Source organism: Artibeus jamaicensis, unplaced genomic scaffold (assembly GCF_021234435.1).
Source record: "Artibeus jamaicensis isolate MK-2021 breed Jamaican fruit bat unplaced genomic scaffold, CSHL_Jam_final scaffold_612, whole genome shotgun sequence".
NCBI classification, from domain to species: domain Eukaryota; kingdom Metazoa; phylum Chordata; class Mammalia; order Chiroptera; family Phyllostomidae; genus Artibeus; species Artibeus jamaicensis.
The window spans coordinates 5764738-5782989 of NW_026522049.1; the positions used below are offsets into that span (position 1 = coordinate 5764738).

Genomic DNA, 18252 nt, shown 5'->3' on the forward strand with positions numbered 1-18252 from the left:
ACCGAATAGCTAAGCAGAATTGAGAGATGTGCAAGGTGACCGAGAGGGGACTCATATTCAGAGGATAGGGTAAGATCGCCCCCAGCCTGTAACCAGTGTGAGATGATGACAGGAATGGTAGCGAACGAGCCCATCATCAGATTGGTGGGTCCATCCCATGGGCCTAAAAAGGAATGTAACATTGCCTGAGTAGTCCGATAAAACTCCCATTTCCTTCTGTGGACATAACAAAGGGAGACAGCTGAGAATTCCACCCCCACTGCCAGACGCTCTGTATATCACACGGGGTCAGCACTTAATCCAAACACAGAGCTTCGTGAAGGACTCCAAGGTTGCACAAGGGCCGTGAGCTCTTTCTTACTTTAGAAAGGAGTGAACAAACACACACAACTCCGAGAGTACAGATGATGTTTTCTGTACTGAGGACAGGGACCTTACACTCCCCACATAAAAGGAAACAATCAGAATCTCTGGAGAAGAAATGTGTAGGAATGAGAAAAAGTACTGAAGATGTCCAACACTAGTCCATTCATCAAAAAATTAGTGTACCTTTCAGAAAATGTGATTTCTACATATATTCCTCATGTTCTATTTGGATGGAGCGAGTATGGATTTCTGAATTACAGATTCAGTAGCTGAATTTATGAATCTACTGAGCAGTCTCATCTCAAACGACACAGCAAATTCCAAAGAGGACAAGGAAAATCTTTAGTCTTATAATGAACAGACTGGAACTTTATAAATCTTGCTGTCTCAGTTTCCCCGCCTAAAATAAGAAAACAATTCCTACTAATTTATAGAACAATAAAATGAAGTTAATTGAGAAAGAAGCAAACACAGGAAGTTCTAAGTATACAAACCATATACAACTCAGAAGTATTAAATGATTTGAGTTGAAATTCAGTTTTTTGGTTGTTTTTTTTTTTACCAAGTATCAGTCCCAAGTTTTCCTAAAGTCCCCATCTCAGGGGTCAAGGCAAAGCAACACTCTCACTGGTTCCAGGTCACAAAGCCCCTGTGTGGTTTCCTCTCTTGACTCATGATTTACAGTGGCCTTCCCTTGGGGGTATAAATCTTACCTAAAAACTCTCATCTTTGGCCAATCAGACACTTACTTCTAACCATCCATGCATAGGCCAAAGGCCTTCCCTCAACAGCAACTTTAACTCTATTCAGTCAAACACACTGAGCACCTGTTACATGTGTGATGTGCTATGATAGAAGGTGACATTTAAAAGAAAGCCATTAAAACAACTCAAGTATAAATTCTCTTACCCTCAAGATACACACCGTATAGTCAGTGGGAAAAGGCTGCAAACAAAAGCATGCTCATGTGAAGTGTCTGAGGTACGACAGTAAAGGATGTGCAGAGTACTTGGGGCATGAAGAGGAGGGAGGGATTCCGCTGGAGGTCAAGGTTCAGGACCAGCCCCATAGAGACAAGTGACAGAAAATGAATCCTGTAAGAGCAATAGTTCTCTCATTTGTGTGTGTGTGTGTGTGTGTGTGTGTGTGTGTGTGTGTGTGTGTTGGAGCAAGGTTATGGTGTGTCAGAGTGAAGAAGAGAGGAGAGAAATCTGTTTCACGTGACTGAAGGCTGCTGGTGCACATCACACACAGAGCTGGAACAGGTTGACCCGAAGCACCTGCTCACTCACCATGGGGCCCATGGCTAGAGAGTTTTAACCTCCCAACTGCTGGCTTCAAAATGTCATTTTTATTTATGCTAGGCAAAAACACGTTACAAAAGCCGATCTGCCTACAACCTCATTCCAAAACCTTAGCGCTCTTATCCGTTCTATCTGCATCATGGCCTGTGCTAAGTAACTAACGACAAAGCAGGTCTGCATTTAATTATTCCTGATAACTCGAGGAAGAACTCGTGAGAAATCTTAAATGACATAAAATATATTGTGGAAAAATAGCAGGAGGCATTAGTTCCCTTAACTGACAATTGCAAATCATTACCACTTCCTAATAAAGAGATAACCAGGTCTGTGTTCAATTGTACACATCTTGCTATTATCTCTAGTCAATAATCTGGTAATAATTCACTCAGAAGTCTAGTCTTAAAAAAGAAGTCCTAGATCCGTTCTTTTGAAATAACATCCTAGGTAATGTATATGATTTCCCATGTATCTTCACAGTAACCCTCAGCTGAAGGGTTAATAGTCAGCCATGCTGAACGCCCTGTGTCTGCCCAAACTGCTCCAATTCAATGCATAAGAAAGGGACTTTCAAAACTATCCCTTTCGTCCATTTGGTTCATGCTTCACCTTTAGGGTACATCAGGAATCAGCTGAAGGGATTATTAAAAAATGGCTGGTTGGGCCCCAACCCAAGGCATTCATTCAGGAGGTCTGGGTGGGGCCTGAAATTTTTCAACCCTAACAAGTTCCTAGTGATGCTCGTGCTGCTGGTTAGGGGCCACACTTTGGGAACTAGCATTTCTAGAACAATCCAGTTGGAAGTCGGGTCACCCCACACACCAATTACTGCTGCGAGCATACAATTTTTATGGGATTTATAGTTTTACGTCTGGAGAAGGAATGGCAAGTGGAGTTCAACACTGAAGACACCTGCTAAATGCAAATGTGATAGAAGCATCAGGCTTCAAGTTACCAGGTTAAGAGAGGGTGCTATCAACTCCAGGAACTGATAGTGAACCATCCTTCTTGTAGAGATTAGAGAGAAAGAGCAGGGGTTTGCAGTTCCAATCGCTGCTCCACCTCTGCTGTTCTGCTCCTTCCTCTACAATATGGGCCATGCGAGGGTGAGGAGATAACAGGTGTAAAGTCACCCTATGTAGAAGGTACTCAGTACATGGCCGTTCCTCTCCTGTTTCTAAGGGAAGGAAACAAGGGAAAGAGCTGTGAACACAAGTGTAACAACATGCAGAAGACAGAATAGGAAGCCACACCACATGATGCTTATATGCTTTCACACTGTGTCAAAATAAAGGAGACGGGTCTCTTTAAAGACACTTTTTAAGTCTCTACCCACCACCTGTGCAATGTGTTTTACAGATTACCCTCCACTGTACGCCCACTACCACCTCTGAAGCTGCTGTAAAGATGGAATCGTTCTCCCTCAGGCTTCCCAGGCAGCTCCTTCTCCTACACACTTCCCCCTACTGGCACCACACCCCTCTGCCTCTGTATTAGCATCCTCAGTGGTCATCCCTGTGGCTCTCTGATGCTTCCCGACGTCCCATCAGACAGAATCCCTGTGCTCTTCCTGTGGGACAGCTTCGTTGCTCTCACATCCCACTCGGCATCCTAGAGCAGTGCAGTAACAGACCTGCGCACGTGGCAGTCCCTCACTGCTCTTCCTCTACTCTGCACCTCTCCATCAATGTCCTTCGGGTACTTCTGTCAGCAAGCCACCCTTTATTATTCTGCATGGTGAACAGTTCTCCAGTTGCTCTCTGCCTTACTGTGTAACACCCCATATTCCCCATATCAGTGCTGGCCAACAGAACTTTCTGCAATGACAAAAACTGTCTACATCTGCACTGAAATCGTAGCCACTAGCCATGTGTGGAAACTAAGCTCATTACAATAGAGAAACTGAATTTTTATGTGAGTTCATTTTAAGTGATTTAAATAGTCACTGTGGCTAGTGACTATTGTCATGACCAGAACAACTCCTTCTGTATAGTCCCATCTCCAAGTATTCTCCAGGGTGAACTGTCCTCCCCATCAAGCCAAATCCCTCACCACCCCTGATAACACACGCCCCGGCCTTACCTCAAAGGCTGGATTCGCTTCTTTCACTCTACCCCTTGGTCTCTCCACAGCCTGCCTATCTAGGCCAGTAGAGGCTCTGTCTTTCCTGCAGGCTTCCCAGTCTTTTCTACCGATACCTCATGTACATATATATGTGTGTGCATGTGTATGTATATATCTCACCTAGCTCTTGAACATGTATTGCTTGTGTTGTCGATGAACATCTGCATCTGAGTCCCTGTGAAAGAATCTATTCCTTGAAGAACAGATCTTCCATTGGCTTAACAGGTATTTCACAAATACTTATTGAATGAAGTAAAGGTACAAGAGTATTACATTTTGGTCTCCCGAGGATAGTAAGACTCTCTAGGACCAAATGGAAGTGGTAACTCCAACTCCACTTCCCACAATTTTTCAGATGCTTGAAAAATACCAGTTACTGTAAAAGCATCCTGTAGACAGGCTTTGATCAATATATCTTCATCTTCTCTGAAAATACCAAGGAAATATAAGGGAATGCTACCCGCGAATACAAAGCATTTCTTCCAAACAAATTTCTGGAGACTGATTAAAAAGTCCAACAAAAAGAAACTGAAGTTCTTGGTTTATAAAATCATCAAAAGCTAAATTGAGGAACACTTGATTTCCTTATTTCTTTTGGCACTAGTGATAAAGTGTCCTTATTTAAACACAGTCTGCAGATCTGGCTGGAAAGAGCCACCAGTCTACAAAATGTTGGAGCTCACCCATCAGACAAGTATTGTTAAAGCAATGGCAGGTAATTCATTTAAGAGATCGGCAGGCCGATAAAGCTCTCTTTGTGAGACCAATGTGTAGCCTAACAGCCAAGCAAGAGGCCTAGCCAGGTTATTTCAACTCCAGCTACGGAAACATATTTCATAAGAAGAATGATAAAATGTAAGGGAAAATGACTTTTGGCTTTCCAGAGGGAGACCTAGAAATGGGTTCAGCGGACCACAAATCTTGGGGACTCCGAAAACAAATGTATACCTGAAGAATCTGAAAAAATGCATCCCAAGTTTTCTCTCTTTCAGCATATTCTCATGGACATTTTAGCAAATCATCAGCAATATAAATCTTCTCAGTGTCAGCCATGGCCACCTGCTCTGGAGTATCATCAGCCACAAGGTGCCTGGTGCCCATGGAACACTCGGAGACCAGGAAAGAATATCCTTCTAACACAGAAAAGCATCTCAGAGCTGCAGCGACTGTGATGTGCAAAGAAAAATGCTTTTCTGTTACAGGGCCATGACAGGCATTGTATGTGTCTTATTTTATGGGGTGATGAATGTATGCACAGTGAACGATCTAACACGTGGAGATAGATGTAAAAACAGCTCCCTCTCCCTACACGTATATGTGTTAGTTATCGAATGCTTAATATAACAAATTGCCCCCAAAACTTAGTAGCTTAAAACAACCAACATTTGACCCAGCGATTCCACTCCTGGTAATATATCTGAAGAAACCAGAAACACAAATGCAAAAAAACTATGCATCCCTATGCTCAATGCAGCATTATTTTCAACAGCCAAAATTTGGAAGCAGCCCAAGAGTCCATCAGTAGATAAGTGGATAAAAAAGCCATGGTACAAAATCTCACCTTTTGCAACAGCATGGATGGACCTGGAGACTATTATGATAAGTGAAATAAGCCAGTCAGAGAAAAACAAGTACCGCACAACTTCACTTATATGTGGAAGCTAATGAACAAAAAAAACCTAACAAGCAAAATAGAAACAGACTCATAGATACAGAGAACAGACTGACAGCTGTTGAAGGGGAGGAGGGTTGGGGGACTGGGTGGAAAAGGTGAAGGGATTAAGCAAAGAAAAAACTGAAAAAACTCACATGCACACACATGCAAAAAACAATATACAATTTATTCTTGACTCCTTTTCCCACCAAACAGGGATTCCATTAAACTGTAAACTATTCCCCAATGTGTCTACAGTCCATAAAGACATTACCTGTGGACTATTCTGAAAAAGGAGATCACTGTTATCTTTTCAGATATTCCTTTCTTCTTCCAATCTTCCCTCTGCTACTTCTTCCAATCTTCCCTTTGCTACTATCTTCCCTTTGTCACTTAGCTCATTTATTGAGTCTTCAAGCCAACTAACAACCCGCTGCCTATTAACATTGGCTAAGCTCTTTATTTGCAGATTCTGCTACTTGACCAGATCTATCACAACCCCCAAGAAACTTTAGGCAAATCCCTTAATCGTTCTGTAGCTTGGTTTCTTCACTCTTCCAGAAGACAGGGCTCAACCACCCGGAAAACACAGTGATTCCCATGACCCATCAAACTTCCCAGGGATAGACCTGACAGTGGGACACTCAGTTGGGAGCACCATCACAACTTTCCCTCCAGAACAATGATGACAGGAGAAAGGAAGGGCTGCCTCTGGCATGTGAAGTATGGGATTAATCCAGGTCTCTTTATTCTTGACCCGTATTGTACCTTATAGAGCTTCAGGCTGGGGCCTCTATGGATCTCTTCTAGAATAAGCCTGGAGCCAAAGATAAGAGGCATCCAAAGACCCTTTCCTCTTCCTTCCCCACCCCTTCCTTCGGAAGTTTAAAAATCTTGCTTCCTTTTCAGCTGTTCATCTGGGGGAGGATTTGTTTACTGTTGCTAGTGTCCAGTTGGTAGGTTGCTAGGTCAGTAAAGCTTAGTGTGTGGGTGGTGTAGGGCCTATTTTGTTTGCTTTATAAATAAATACCAACATTTGTTTCATGTGCCTGGCTTTTTCTTTTATCATCTGACAGCAGTCCTCATCCCCTGCCCCTTCTGGGAAAAGTCTGTGCTTTTATCTTGACAGTGAGAAGGTGTATGGAGCCAGAGGGCACATGTACTGTGTTCATAAAAACATATTAGCTGTCACGTAAACAAGTGGCTCAAACCATAAGTCCCATCAGAACTAGAGGTAGTAATTCAGGAGTCAAGAGATAACAGGCACTATTTCTAGTATGACTTTTCAATTTGCTAATGACAAGGTAAGACATTGGTTAGCTCTACAGCAGAACTCTATCAGACATGCTATACATATTTCCTTACAACTGTAAAGAGGAAGCTACCCATGTACAACAAGGACATCATTATCACATGTATTTCCTTGTCAGCAACACCTTCAATCACAGAGATGGCACCACTAACTATCCTGGGCCCACATACAGTAATTAATAAAGAAACCTGGAAAACAAACGAGCACCTTTAAGAATAGCAGCTGTTCTGTTAATAAGAAGGTCAGTTTACTAGTATTTTATATAGCCTTGTCTAAACTGTATTTCACTCAACAGATGTTCACTGAGTGACTACTATGTTCTGTATTAAGTATGGCTACACCCACTTAGTTAAGAATTACACTTGTTCAAAAACCCTGTATGTACCCACAAGGGCAGAGACAATATTCTGTTCAAACCTCAGGCAATGAATCACTCACACTGTGCTCTCTGCTCACATCGGCCCCTTCACCTATATTCAAGGGCACACCTTAGAGAGAACAACAGTGTCCCATGTTAGGAAAATCCAATGCATGAAAGGTACTTCCAACCAGAAACAACACTACTTGAAATCTGAAGTTTAAGCATTGAAGGGGGGAAGTGAACAATCACAGCATCTCCTTTAAATGTCCACTGCCACTGGAACAGATAAATTTAACTATGCAAAACCAACACCAAATAACCAATGGATCAATACCGTACACCAATAAGGGCATCGTTTATGTAGCATTCCTGCCCAAAATTGGGAGAAAATATCATACAAACCGAACCTGCTACAAAGTAATTGGCCTACAATATTCCAAAACAGTCAATATGATAAAAGACAGAGAAGCAGAGGACCTACTGAGTAAGAGACTAAACAGACATAAATACAATGTGGAATCCTGGATTGAATCATGGATTAAATCATGGATTGGGGACGGGGTGGGAGGAGGATGCTATAAAGGACATTATTGGGATAATCACCGAAATTTGGATATGGGCTTACATTATGTAAGAGCATTACTTCAATGTTAGAATTTCTGTTTTTGTTCACTGTGCTGTGGTTATGAATGAGAAATGTCCTAGTTTTTAGGAAACATATGCTGAAATATTTAGGGGAATAGAGTATGATTCTGCAACTTTCAAGCGATTCAAAAAATATGTGATAAAGAGAATGATAACCTAATGTGACTAAATATTAGTAAGAGATGACAGAGGTGAGTTGTATTCCTGCAACTTTTCTGTAAATTTGAACTTATTCTAAGTAAGAGATTTAAAAAGTTTAAAACATGTGAAAAAGAAAATTAAACTTGGGTTACTTATTTTTAAAAAGGACTCTATGCAAATCTCTATCATTAAGTGCTATGAGATTGGGGGGGGGAATATTTCTCAGGATCCGGTGTTTTTCCTTATTTACTAATAGTTTTTCTTGCTGATGATACTCACCCTTAGCAGGTTCAAAATATACTGAAAGAAAAACTTCAACACACTCTTTGTTTTTTTTGTGTGTGTGTATTACACTTTCCTCTAAGAGCAGAGAATTAAAGAATCTAAGAGCACCTCATCCATTTACTGTCACTTAACAGTTACTTTTCTCGATCAAAACAGCATAAGTCCCTGTGACTTGCCAGACTTCAGATGGTACACCAGCTTTCACTCAGACTCCTAGAGTCAGTGACAGAGCACCACCTAGCTGTAACACAGGGTAACGCAACATGGGCAGGAGGCAGATCACACTACCTTTACAGAAATGCACCGTAAGAGAAGCCACAAAATGACTTTGCAGAGCAATGCAATTGCTTTACATGTGCATGTCATCACCCTAACTAGCTCAGCTCACAGTCTTGCAGGTATTGTATTATTGGTACTCAGCTCAGAACCATGCGCGTATTAGTCACAATATTTACTAACTCAAATTCAATTTCTGAAGTTTGTTATGCCAATAAATTCATGTGTCCATGGTTAAAAATTCCTCTGATAATAACATGATAGTATAGTGGGGTTTATTTTAACAAGTAAACAGGATAGGGAAGTGCAAAATTAAAAGAAATTTCATGATTTACTCACATATAATGGAGCTTGCTGTGGATTAAGTTTCATGACCCAGGACACTGAAAAACAAAAGGGAGAAGAAATAAGTAAGAATAAGATTAAAAGTTATCACCGAAACTGTAAAAACCACCTAAATTCCTAGATGCCAAGCACGGCTGCCTGAGCACAATCAGAAGTCTGAGATCACTGGCTACCCAGCCAGCGTCCCATAGAGGTTTGGGAAAGCACAAAGGTCACAGGTTGCAGAACTCCTTGTAGCCCAGATTCAATCTTCTCAAGTGGGGAGAAAATTTTTCCAATTGAAAAAATAAATAAATAAAAAACATCTCACTGCCATCAAAGCCGTTCCAACAACCAGCAGGATATTAAAAGCAGTTTATCGCTACAGTAAAAACAGTGTATGTTCGGTTATGCTTTTGCATATTCCCTCATGCTCATCACCCAATGTTGCCCCACCAGGGAGGGAGCATGGGGAAAAGAGGGTGGCAACTGTTATTAAATAAATAAATAAATAAATAAATAAATAAATAAATAAAACCCGGCCAGATAGTTCAGTTGGTTAGAGCATCGCCCCAATATGCCAAGGTCATGGGTTCAATCCTTGGTCAAGGCACATACAAGAATCTACCAATGAATATACAGATGAGTGGAACAACAAGTCAATGTTTCTCCCTCTCTCACTCAAGTCAATAAATGAAAAAGAAAGGAAAGAGGGTGGCAGCAGACCACCGGAGCTCTCTTCTTCTCTGCTCTACTCTCAGGGCAGGGAGGCTACAGCTGGCTTCCAATGGCTTAAAGGTGTTGCCCTCTTTAAAATTAAAATGAATAGCTAAATCCCCTATCATTACTTTCACTAACTGAATTCTCACAAAAATCTTATGAAGAACTTTAAAGTAAACTTCCAAGTTTGTATAATACATTCCTGAATATTAAGAATAGCATGATCTTTAAAGTTTAACTTTGTGGTTCATCTAAGCTAAAATATTACGGTCCAGAATCGTGGACTACAGAAGGGCAGGTCCTTTGCCAAACACCCTAAATTTGAGAATAAGCTGTTTCCATCTTTATAAGAGTCAGAAATGCAGACCCAAGTAATTTCATTATAATTTGATCTAAAGAAGTGTCTCACCCATCTGTAATAGGTAACTGAATTAAATTAAAGCACATACTAACCAGGAATACAAACAGTACGGAAATGTACAATAATTCATACATGCAAAAAAAGATAAAATCCCATACTTTGTGTTCTACCAGATCACAAAATAGCACTAACAATTCATTGAAATCCAAACAGAATAAATAGGTTATCAATGACCAAATGTTTAGAATAAAGGTCAATGCCTTAGGGACAGCACATAATTCAAAGAATAAAATCCTCTCGATTTTAAAATTTTCACAGGTCTTCGAGTTTAATGGTCAGGATGTTTATGTCCGAGATTAAGACTCACCTAAAAAGTAGTTAACATACTTAGGGGAAGAAAACCACCATAACCATGGCTCCTACACCACTGACCTCCAATGAGGAATGGGCTTCAATGTGAGCAGCTGGACAAAGGCAGGAGGATGCTACAGCCAGGTGGCTTCCCCCACCCACACTGACAGACCACCTTCTTGCCCACCCCAGGCCATTCTCTGGTCCGCCCCACACACTATAACAGACTTCCTGGCTCAGTGCTCTCTTTCCTTCCCGTCTGCCTTCATTTAGTAATTTTGTATCCTTAGGTGTTAATATTACCTACAGACATCCACCATGAATGTCAAGCTTAAGAAATGTAGCAGTAACCAACTCCTGTAGTAGGAAAATAAGTATTTCCAGTCCATTAGATTCAAGCATAGATTAAAAAGAGAGATTGGAGCACTTGAGTACTTTCCCGCTGCATTAAAATCCATTTAATCTGAAATTAAGCTCAGCGTGCTCGCTGGCCTTTTAATCAGCTTTCCAGGTCCTGTTCAGACTTGCCTGGGACAAAGGATTGAAAAAAATCCATAAATTTATGAACCAATTTGCCTGAACTAACTTAAGTACTCTTGTCATCACAAGCAGAAGAAATATTAGTGGAAACTGGAACATGAATTAAAACCTTGGTAATCCCCATAAAGATTGGAGAAATGTATGGCGACATACTCGTGACTCACTGGTCCTCTGATGTTTCTTCATTTGCCAAGACATTTAAGATGACTTTGTGTGTGGGGACGACAAACATCAACTTCTCTGAGTGGCTCCCATTGTATTTGTACAAAAGAGCTGGTGAAACCCAAGTGGCTCTAAGGAAAGGCTGATGCCACCTGATCAGTTTGGAATAGCAGCCTCTCTAAACCCTGGCAAGTTGTTCCAATATTAGGATTAGACAGGAATGACAATGTGCCTGTCCTCCCATACTGCTCAAGGTGACAAGTCATTGTTGTGCTGGCAATGCAAGCTGTTAAAAGAATAAATCTGCCGCCCTGACTGGTGTGGCTCAGTGGGTTGAGTGCCGGCCTGTGAACTGAAATGTCACCGGTTTGATTTCCAGTCAGGCACAAGCCTGGGCTGCAGGCCAGGTCCCCAGTTGAGGGTGTGCAAGGGGTAGCTGATCAATGTTTCTCTCACACATCAATGTTTCCCTCCCTCTCTTTCCCTCTCCCCTTCTCTCTAAAAATAAATAAATGAAATGTTTTTAAAAATTTTTTAAAGAGTAAATCTGCCATTCAGTAGTAACCAGCTAGAGTTCTGAGGAGTCATGAATCTGAGGGATGTGAAACAGTAACAATCACAGTAATTATTTTTATTCTTCCCACGTTTTCCATTTTTCAAACTGCTGCAAGAAAACAAACTTAATAGCTTACTGTTTTATAAAAACAACAAATTCACTTGGTGTCAAAAGAAGACTCATCCAATTTTTTTAATGTTTCCATATTTCTTTGTTTTTATTCTCACCCAAGTACTTTTTTATAATTATTAATGCTTTTATACAGAGAGTAAAGAAGAGAGAGAAACAGTGATGCAAGAGAGAAACATCAATTGGTCGCGTCCATATGCGCCTGGACTGGGGATGGTACACGCCTGGACCCGGATCAAACCCTCAACCCAGGTATGTGCCCTGACTGGGAATCAAACCTGCAACCTTCCCATTACAGGATAATGCTCCAACCAACTGACCCACACTGTCCAGAGTGAGACTCATCCAACTTAAATACAACTATCACAGCCACATAAATCTACATTCCCCCACAACACCCATGTGTAAGAAATCTCAGGGTGCTGCTGCTTACAGAAGCAAAGACTGGCTATAATCTCTTCCTGCACTTTAATATCAACTATCACTGGCCTATTTTCATAGAGTGCAATGGGCCAGAATTAGCCAGCATTGAGTGTGCAGTGTTCTACAAAGATTGACAGTAGAAAAGTTTGGGAATTTTTTGGTAATTCACGCTATCTGCAAAGGACTATGTAGAAATGCATTCACTACACAGGATCACATAAAACTTAGAAATGAAGTGATATGGCAGTTTGACTGGTTTGGGAGAAGAAAGCACTTCCAACCACCAAAGCATCTGAAAAAAATTACGCACCTAAATAAAAATTGGTGTCCACAGCAGGGGTCAACAAACATTTTCTGCAAAGAGCCAGAAGGCAATTATTTCAGGCTTTGCAGGTCAGATAGTCTTTTGCAATATGTAAATGAGTGGGTGTGGCCATGTTCTAATAAAACTTAATTTACAAAAAGGATATGAGGCTAGATTCAGCCACTGGGTCATGGAATACCAAATTCTGGTCAAAAACTAGCAAGCCACCTAGCCCTGACCTAGTTGGTTGGGCATCATCCCACAAAGTGAAAGGCTGCCGGTTCTATTCCCAGTCAGGGAACATACCTGGGTTGCAAGGTCAGTCTCAGGTCAGGGGTGTACAAAAGGCAATCGAGCAATGTTTCTCTCCCTCCCTTCCCTTCTCTCTAAAAACAAGTGAATAAAATCTTAAACAAACAAACAAACAAACAAACAGGAAGCTACTTCTTAAGTCAAAGAAGCAGTGTGTCCTCATTCAAGAGGTGTATACATCTCAAAAAAAATTTATTTTCCATTAAAAAACACTTCTCAATACAAGAAATCTATTTAAATGGGTAGGCATCCCAAGTTCCTCACTGATTAACTTGGAGCAAGTCACTGAACTTGCCTGCCTCTTCCTCTTCATGTATATAAAGAGACAGTAACTCCTGCCTATGCTGTAAAGTTGGTGAAAAACCAAGATAATCCAAGGGAAATGCTTAAGTGCACTGCAAGGCATGGAGTAGAAGCCGCAGTTGCTTCTCCCTTACCCAGAAACGCAGAGCTTCTGGGTTTCAGTGGGGCCTATCAAATAAAATACATCGAAAAGCCACAAATGGTTAAATGAAAGGCTTCAGGTCTTACACCAGAGACTTATTTCTGTCCTAAAATACCTTGGTGGGTAAAATACAATTCAAATATATAACAAAATAATCATAGACAAGAATCTGAAGGAACAAATACCAAAATGTTAAGCACACATATTTCTGGGAATTACAAGGAATTTTCCATCCCCAAATTATCGGTTTCTTAATCACAACTATTCAAGCAATGAACAGATAGGACTTCTGTAATCAGGAAGAAAAGATTATGCACAGCACATCTGTTTTAAGTCCTCAGCCATTCAGTGCATCACAACTGAACTAAAAATGAGTAAAAAGACTTTTTTCCCTACATGTGTGAACTGAATATACAATCGATGGTCCCCAAAGCTAATAAAATAAAGGAAATTAAAACAAAATGCCTGTCCCAAACTCACTATTCTTTGGTCATATCCACATTTTATACTAGAGAAGACTTTAACAGGAACTCCACAATTAATGCAAAGTCCACGGTCTGAGGCAGAATCACAGGCTCCCAACACTGTACCAGGTAATTATACTGCAAACTGCAAACTCTCTTGACCTGTTACCTTGGCAATCTCCACCCACTTCCTAAGAACCCGCTGTCCACGCCTAACAAACTGATCACTTCAGTGGATATGGTTTTCATCATCCATAACAGGGAAGTTTCCAAATGTGCAAAAAAAAAAAAGATGTCAAACCACCCCCCACCAGCACCCCCAGTCTCAATATGAGGAGTGCAGCTGTTTGGGATCCAGCCAAACATAAGCAGAAAATTGTTACCTACAGGATACCTGCCTGGCAGACTGTGCTCTATCAGATTCCCATGACCAGGGACCCTGCTAGGACTGCACTGCAGTACATCCTTCCAAACCCACAAACACTTGGGGTGAGGGCTGACATGAAAATGACAATGCATACTCTGAATTCTTGAGCAACAGTCAGTGTTCAGCAGTTCCTCCAGGAAAATCACAGGGTCCAAAGATCCCTTCATTCCTGAGAAGCCTGGGCTGGTGGCTGTACACATGTTAGGTAGTGGTTGGGGATGGGAGCAGGGAATTCTGAACCACAGAAGGAGAAGCAGGGTCCAAGGGCAAATAGGCTTTCCTGGTCAGGTCCTACAGAAAGTGTAAAAGACTACATGTACCAAGTATTTCCTAAGTAAGGGACTGAGGAACTGTGCAGTAGCCTCATGAATGTCTGCCTCTTTCTGCATTCACAAGGCCTTGCAGACGCAGCCACACCAGAGCTTCCGGGGCTCAACCACCGTCACCCCCATTGTGTTCAACATCACTGCCAAGGGCAGGCCCTTGAGGCGCATCTCCTTCAAGCTGTTTGCAGACAAACTTCCAAAGACAGCAGAAAACTCGCATGCTCTGAGCACGGGGGAGAAAGGATTTGGTTGTAACGGTTCCTGCTGTCACAGAATTGTTCTTGGACTCATGTACCAGGGTGGTGACTTCACAGAGCACAGTGGCACGGGCAGCAAGTCCATCTAAGGGAAGACATTTTGATGATGAGATTTTCATTCTGAAGTGCAGGGGTCCTGGCATCTGTCCATGGCAGACACTGTACCCAACACAATGGCTCCCAGTTTTTCACCTGCACTGCCAAGACATGCATGTAGCCTTCAGCCAGTTGAAGGATGGCGTGGATGTTGTGACAGCCATGGAGTGGTCTGGGTCCAGGGATGACAAGATCAGCAAGAAAATCACCGCTGCTGACTGTGGACCACCTCAATAAATCCGACTTGTGTTTTATCTTAACCACCAGACCATTCCTTGGGTAGCTCAGGAGAAGACCCCTTTACCCCCATCTACTGGAACATTCTATAATCTTCAGGCTGTCGCCACAGTTCATTGGGTTCTATCTTTTCCTTACCTTCTCCAGGTCTAGCTGGATTGCAGGATTAAGTTTATGGTTATGAAATAAAAGGTAGAGACCAACTGTCAAAACACTGCATTAATTAATAACTGAGCTTTAGCATGATTCTCAAACCTTGGTGCACCTGAGGTTTGGTGCACCTGAGGTTTGGTGCACCTTGGTGCATCTGTAGACCCCGTTAAGTAATGACCATTCTTCCCCCACCCCCGCCACGCCTCCATGTCAGAAGAGCAGACCTGACAGTGTTTCTGCTTTGGAATCCTGGCCCCCACTTTAGGGAACAAGGGTGCTGAGACCCATTACACGTCTCATTTCTCTGACAGTACAGTCTTGCTCTGTCTCCGGATTACACGACACAGTACTCACTAATCACCAAGAAAAAAGCAGAGCACTGGTCACAAGTCAGGTAAGACAGAGAGGGGGGCCTCTGGCAGGTGGGCACGACAGGCAGAGAATGAAGAGTCCTGTACAGGACAACACGCACAGTAAAATGAAAGAACACAGCAAAAAACAACAACAATAACAACAAAACAACACTAATCACCACATTCACTCTTTGTTTATCAGTGCTGGGTTACTCAATAGGCAGAACAATCCTAAATTTAGGGCAAACGTACACACACAAATAATCAAAATAATTATTGTGGAATAAACAAAATCAGAACTCTTCTCATAATAATTAAGAGAGAAATTTATTGTAATTTAAAAGTCTGAAACCTGACTTTCTTACACTCATCTTAGTAGAGCTGACTTTGAAACAGGACAGAACACAACCTTTTTTGTGCCCAGGGCCTCTTTCTCTTCACATATGTGCACAGTATCTGCCTCACACTAGGTAACCTCATGCCTCTGATCCCCAAGAATATTATATGTACACAGCTAGTTGCTGAGCTTTAGGGATAAATACTACTTGGCACCTACCACCTTAATAGAACACATACATGTAAATGGATAGTTATATTATAGTGTGATAAATAGAATAATAAAACTTTTACAGGAATCAGGAAGGAGCATTAATAAACTCTCCGGGAGGTGGAGGCCAAGACGGAGCTTACTGGAAGAGGCCACCCCTGAGGCAAGTTCCGCAAAGTGGACACAAGAAGAGAAGCACAGTGCAGAAGGAACAGCACGCCAGGAGACAACACAGCACCGTGAGTTATTTGTGTTATGTTTTTTAATTGTATTTTTTTCCGTTTCCACTTAACCTCTCATGCGCCCTTCCCCCTGCAAGCACCACACTGTTGTCCACGTCCATGAGTCATTTTTCCTTTTTGCTCGATCCTACCAGTTGTTAAGATCTACCCAGAAGAATGAGAAGGGCCAGCAGGAGACGACGGAAGAGGAGTCAGGAGAAGCACCCCTGTGAATTCACACACCTCAAAGCTGCACGGCCTTAGAAGGCAAAGGAGGAACACAGAATATACAAACCACTGTGTACAGATCTACCTCTAAATAAATCTAAGCCAAACAACGGCTATGGCGTTGCTCAACAAATCTCTGCTTTGTTTTTTTCTTTTTCATTTTTTGAAGCTCAGCTCAAATTTTTGTTCATTCACAAGTGCAGGTTCAAAGATTCACAACAGGTTGCCCTGGAAGAAGTTTGCAATCACGCAGCCTGAAACTCAAACCCAGAGAGAGCAATGGATCTGCCGTGTGTTACAAACAGTAAGGCCAGCGAGGGACCCCACTGCAGCTCCCCTGAGGTACTGCGAGGGAAGACTGGCTTCCCAATCAACCTCCACAGGCCCTGGGGTCCGCATCCTACACGCTGGCCAGATCCCATCAGCCACAGAACTTTAGAATGAGAAGGGGGCTCAGAGGCGCCCCCAGCACCCTTCTTCCTCAAGCCAGACTCACTGCCAGTCGGCCTGCCTCTGCTTGCAGACTCCAGTGCCAGGGCCTTATCAGCTTGAGAAAATCTCCCCATGCTTCTTGGGCACCTCTGACTCAACCTTCCTAAGTGCTATTTACATTCTGTGGCTCCCGAAGTAGTAAACAATCTTTGAGAGAGGCTCTTTGGGGGGTACCAACCTGTTTTCCTTAGGAAGGTCTAGGAGATGGCACTAAGATCTGCCACGAGTCAAGACAGGGAGAGAAAGGCTTAAAAATAAAATGTGGTTACAGTTTTGGGGACACATTAACCATCTTAGTTTTTCTAGAGCTTCCAACCTCCCACGCTGAAAGGTGGAGCCCTGCACCCTGGATGCTCCTGCATCCACAGACGCCCACAGGCATCTTAGAGATTAAGCTTGACACCTCTCCCCTGTAAAAAATTCAGTATTGCATTTATTTTACACCAACTCTCTGCAGGCCACTCTGGTGAACAGTGAAGATACCGGAGGAGGATATGACTGCAGGGTCCTCATGCAGCTTGTAATCCACATAACCTCTAGCATCTAAGAATTCCTAACAAGCCTTAGCAGAAAAATGTAAAGATAAAAACAAAAATGGCAATGCAATTCTGAAAACAACACAGACTTGAATTTCAGTTGTCACTGACTGCATTACTGGGACAAGTTACTTAAGTGCCAAGCTTTATTCCCATCCGTAAACGAGTGAAGAAAAGAATAAAAGATGTGTATAAACCATTTAACACAGTGGTAGGCAATAAGAAAATACTCAGTAAGTTCCTGTTCTTACTGCCTGGTAGGAGCACTGACCTTCTATCACAGTCAACTACCACATCTCCTGCACCATCCTAGCTGCTGTGTTGCCCCTAATTCTAAAGAAAGGGTACTGATGAGGGAAATGCAGATCCCACCCTGCCCAGAGATGGTGCTCTATCAAATGTGCCCTATAACTCGGGCAAATTCTCAGAAGCCATCCAGGCTCCCCACGCCCCCTCTGCTGTCTGTGCCCAGTGCTCAGGGCATCATCCATGCAGCCGTATTGGCACTCCGCTCCCCTCCTGCACCTTCCACCCAGCTTCTGTGCACGAGCTGCATGTACCGTGCTCAGTTCTGTCCTCACCCCTCGGTTCATGCAATACCGTCCACCCTTGCTGCTTTCGGCCTTAGGATTATTGCTGATAGTCTAACCCACACAACCCGTAATAAGTCACATAAGGCATTACATTTTTTTCTCTTTTTATTTCTGTGCCTGCCTTTTCTCCTTAACTTGTTTATTTTAGTCCACCACACTGCAGATGTCTCTAGCACTCCACACCCCTGCTGCTCCTGCTGCAGCATCTGGCACAAGCTGAGCACCCAATA

General features: G+C 42.4%; 1 protein-coding gene across 7 annotated transcripts in view; it reads right to left on the reverse strand.

Annotated features, from left to right (window-relative positions):
• AKAP13 (A-kinase anchoring protein 13) overlaps nucleotides 1–18252 on the reverse strand; it is a 227054-nt gene that overhangs the window by 161415 nt on the left and 47387 nt on the right. For all 7 annotated transcript variants that reach the window (XM_053658874.1, XM_053658873.1, XM_053658872.1 and 4 more), the window contains exon 2: nucleotides 8805–8848. In XM_053658874.1, coding sequence (XP_053514849.1) covers nucleotides 8805–8837 — 33 coding nt within the window. In that variant the 5' untranslated portion in view covers nucleotides 8838–8848. The remainder of the gene's footprint in view (nucleotides 1–8804; nucleotides 8849–18252) is intronic.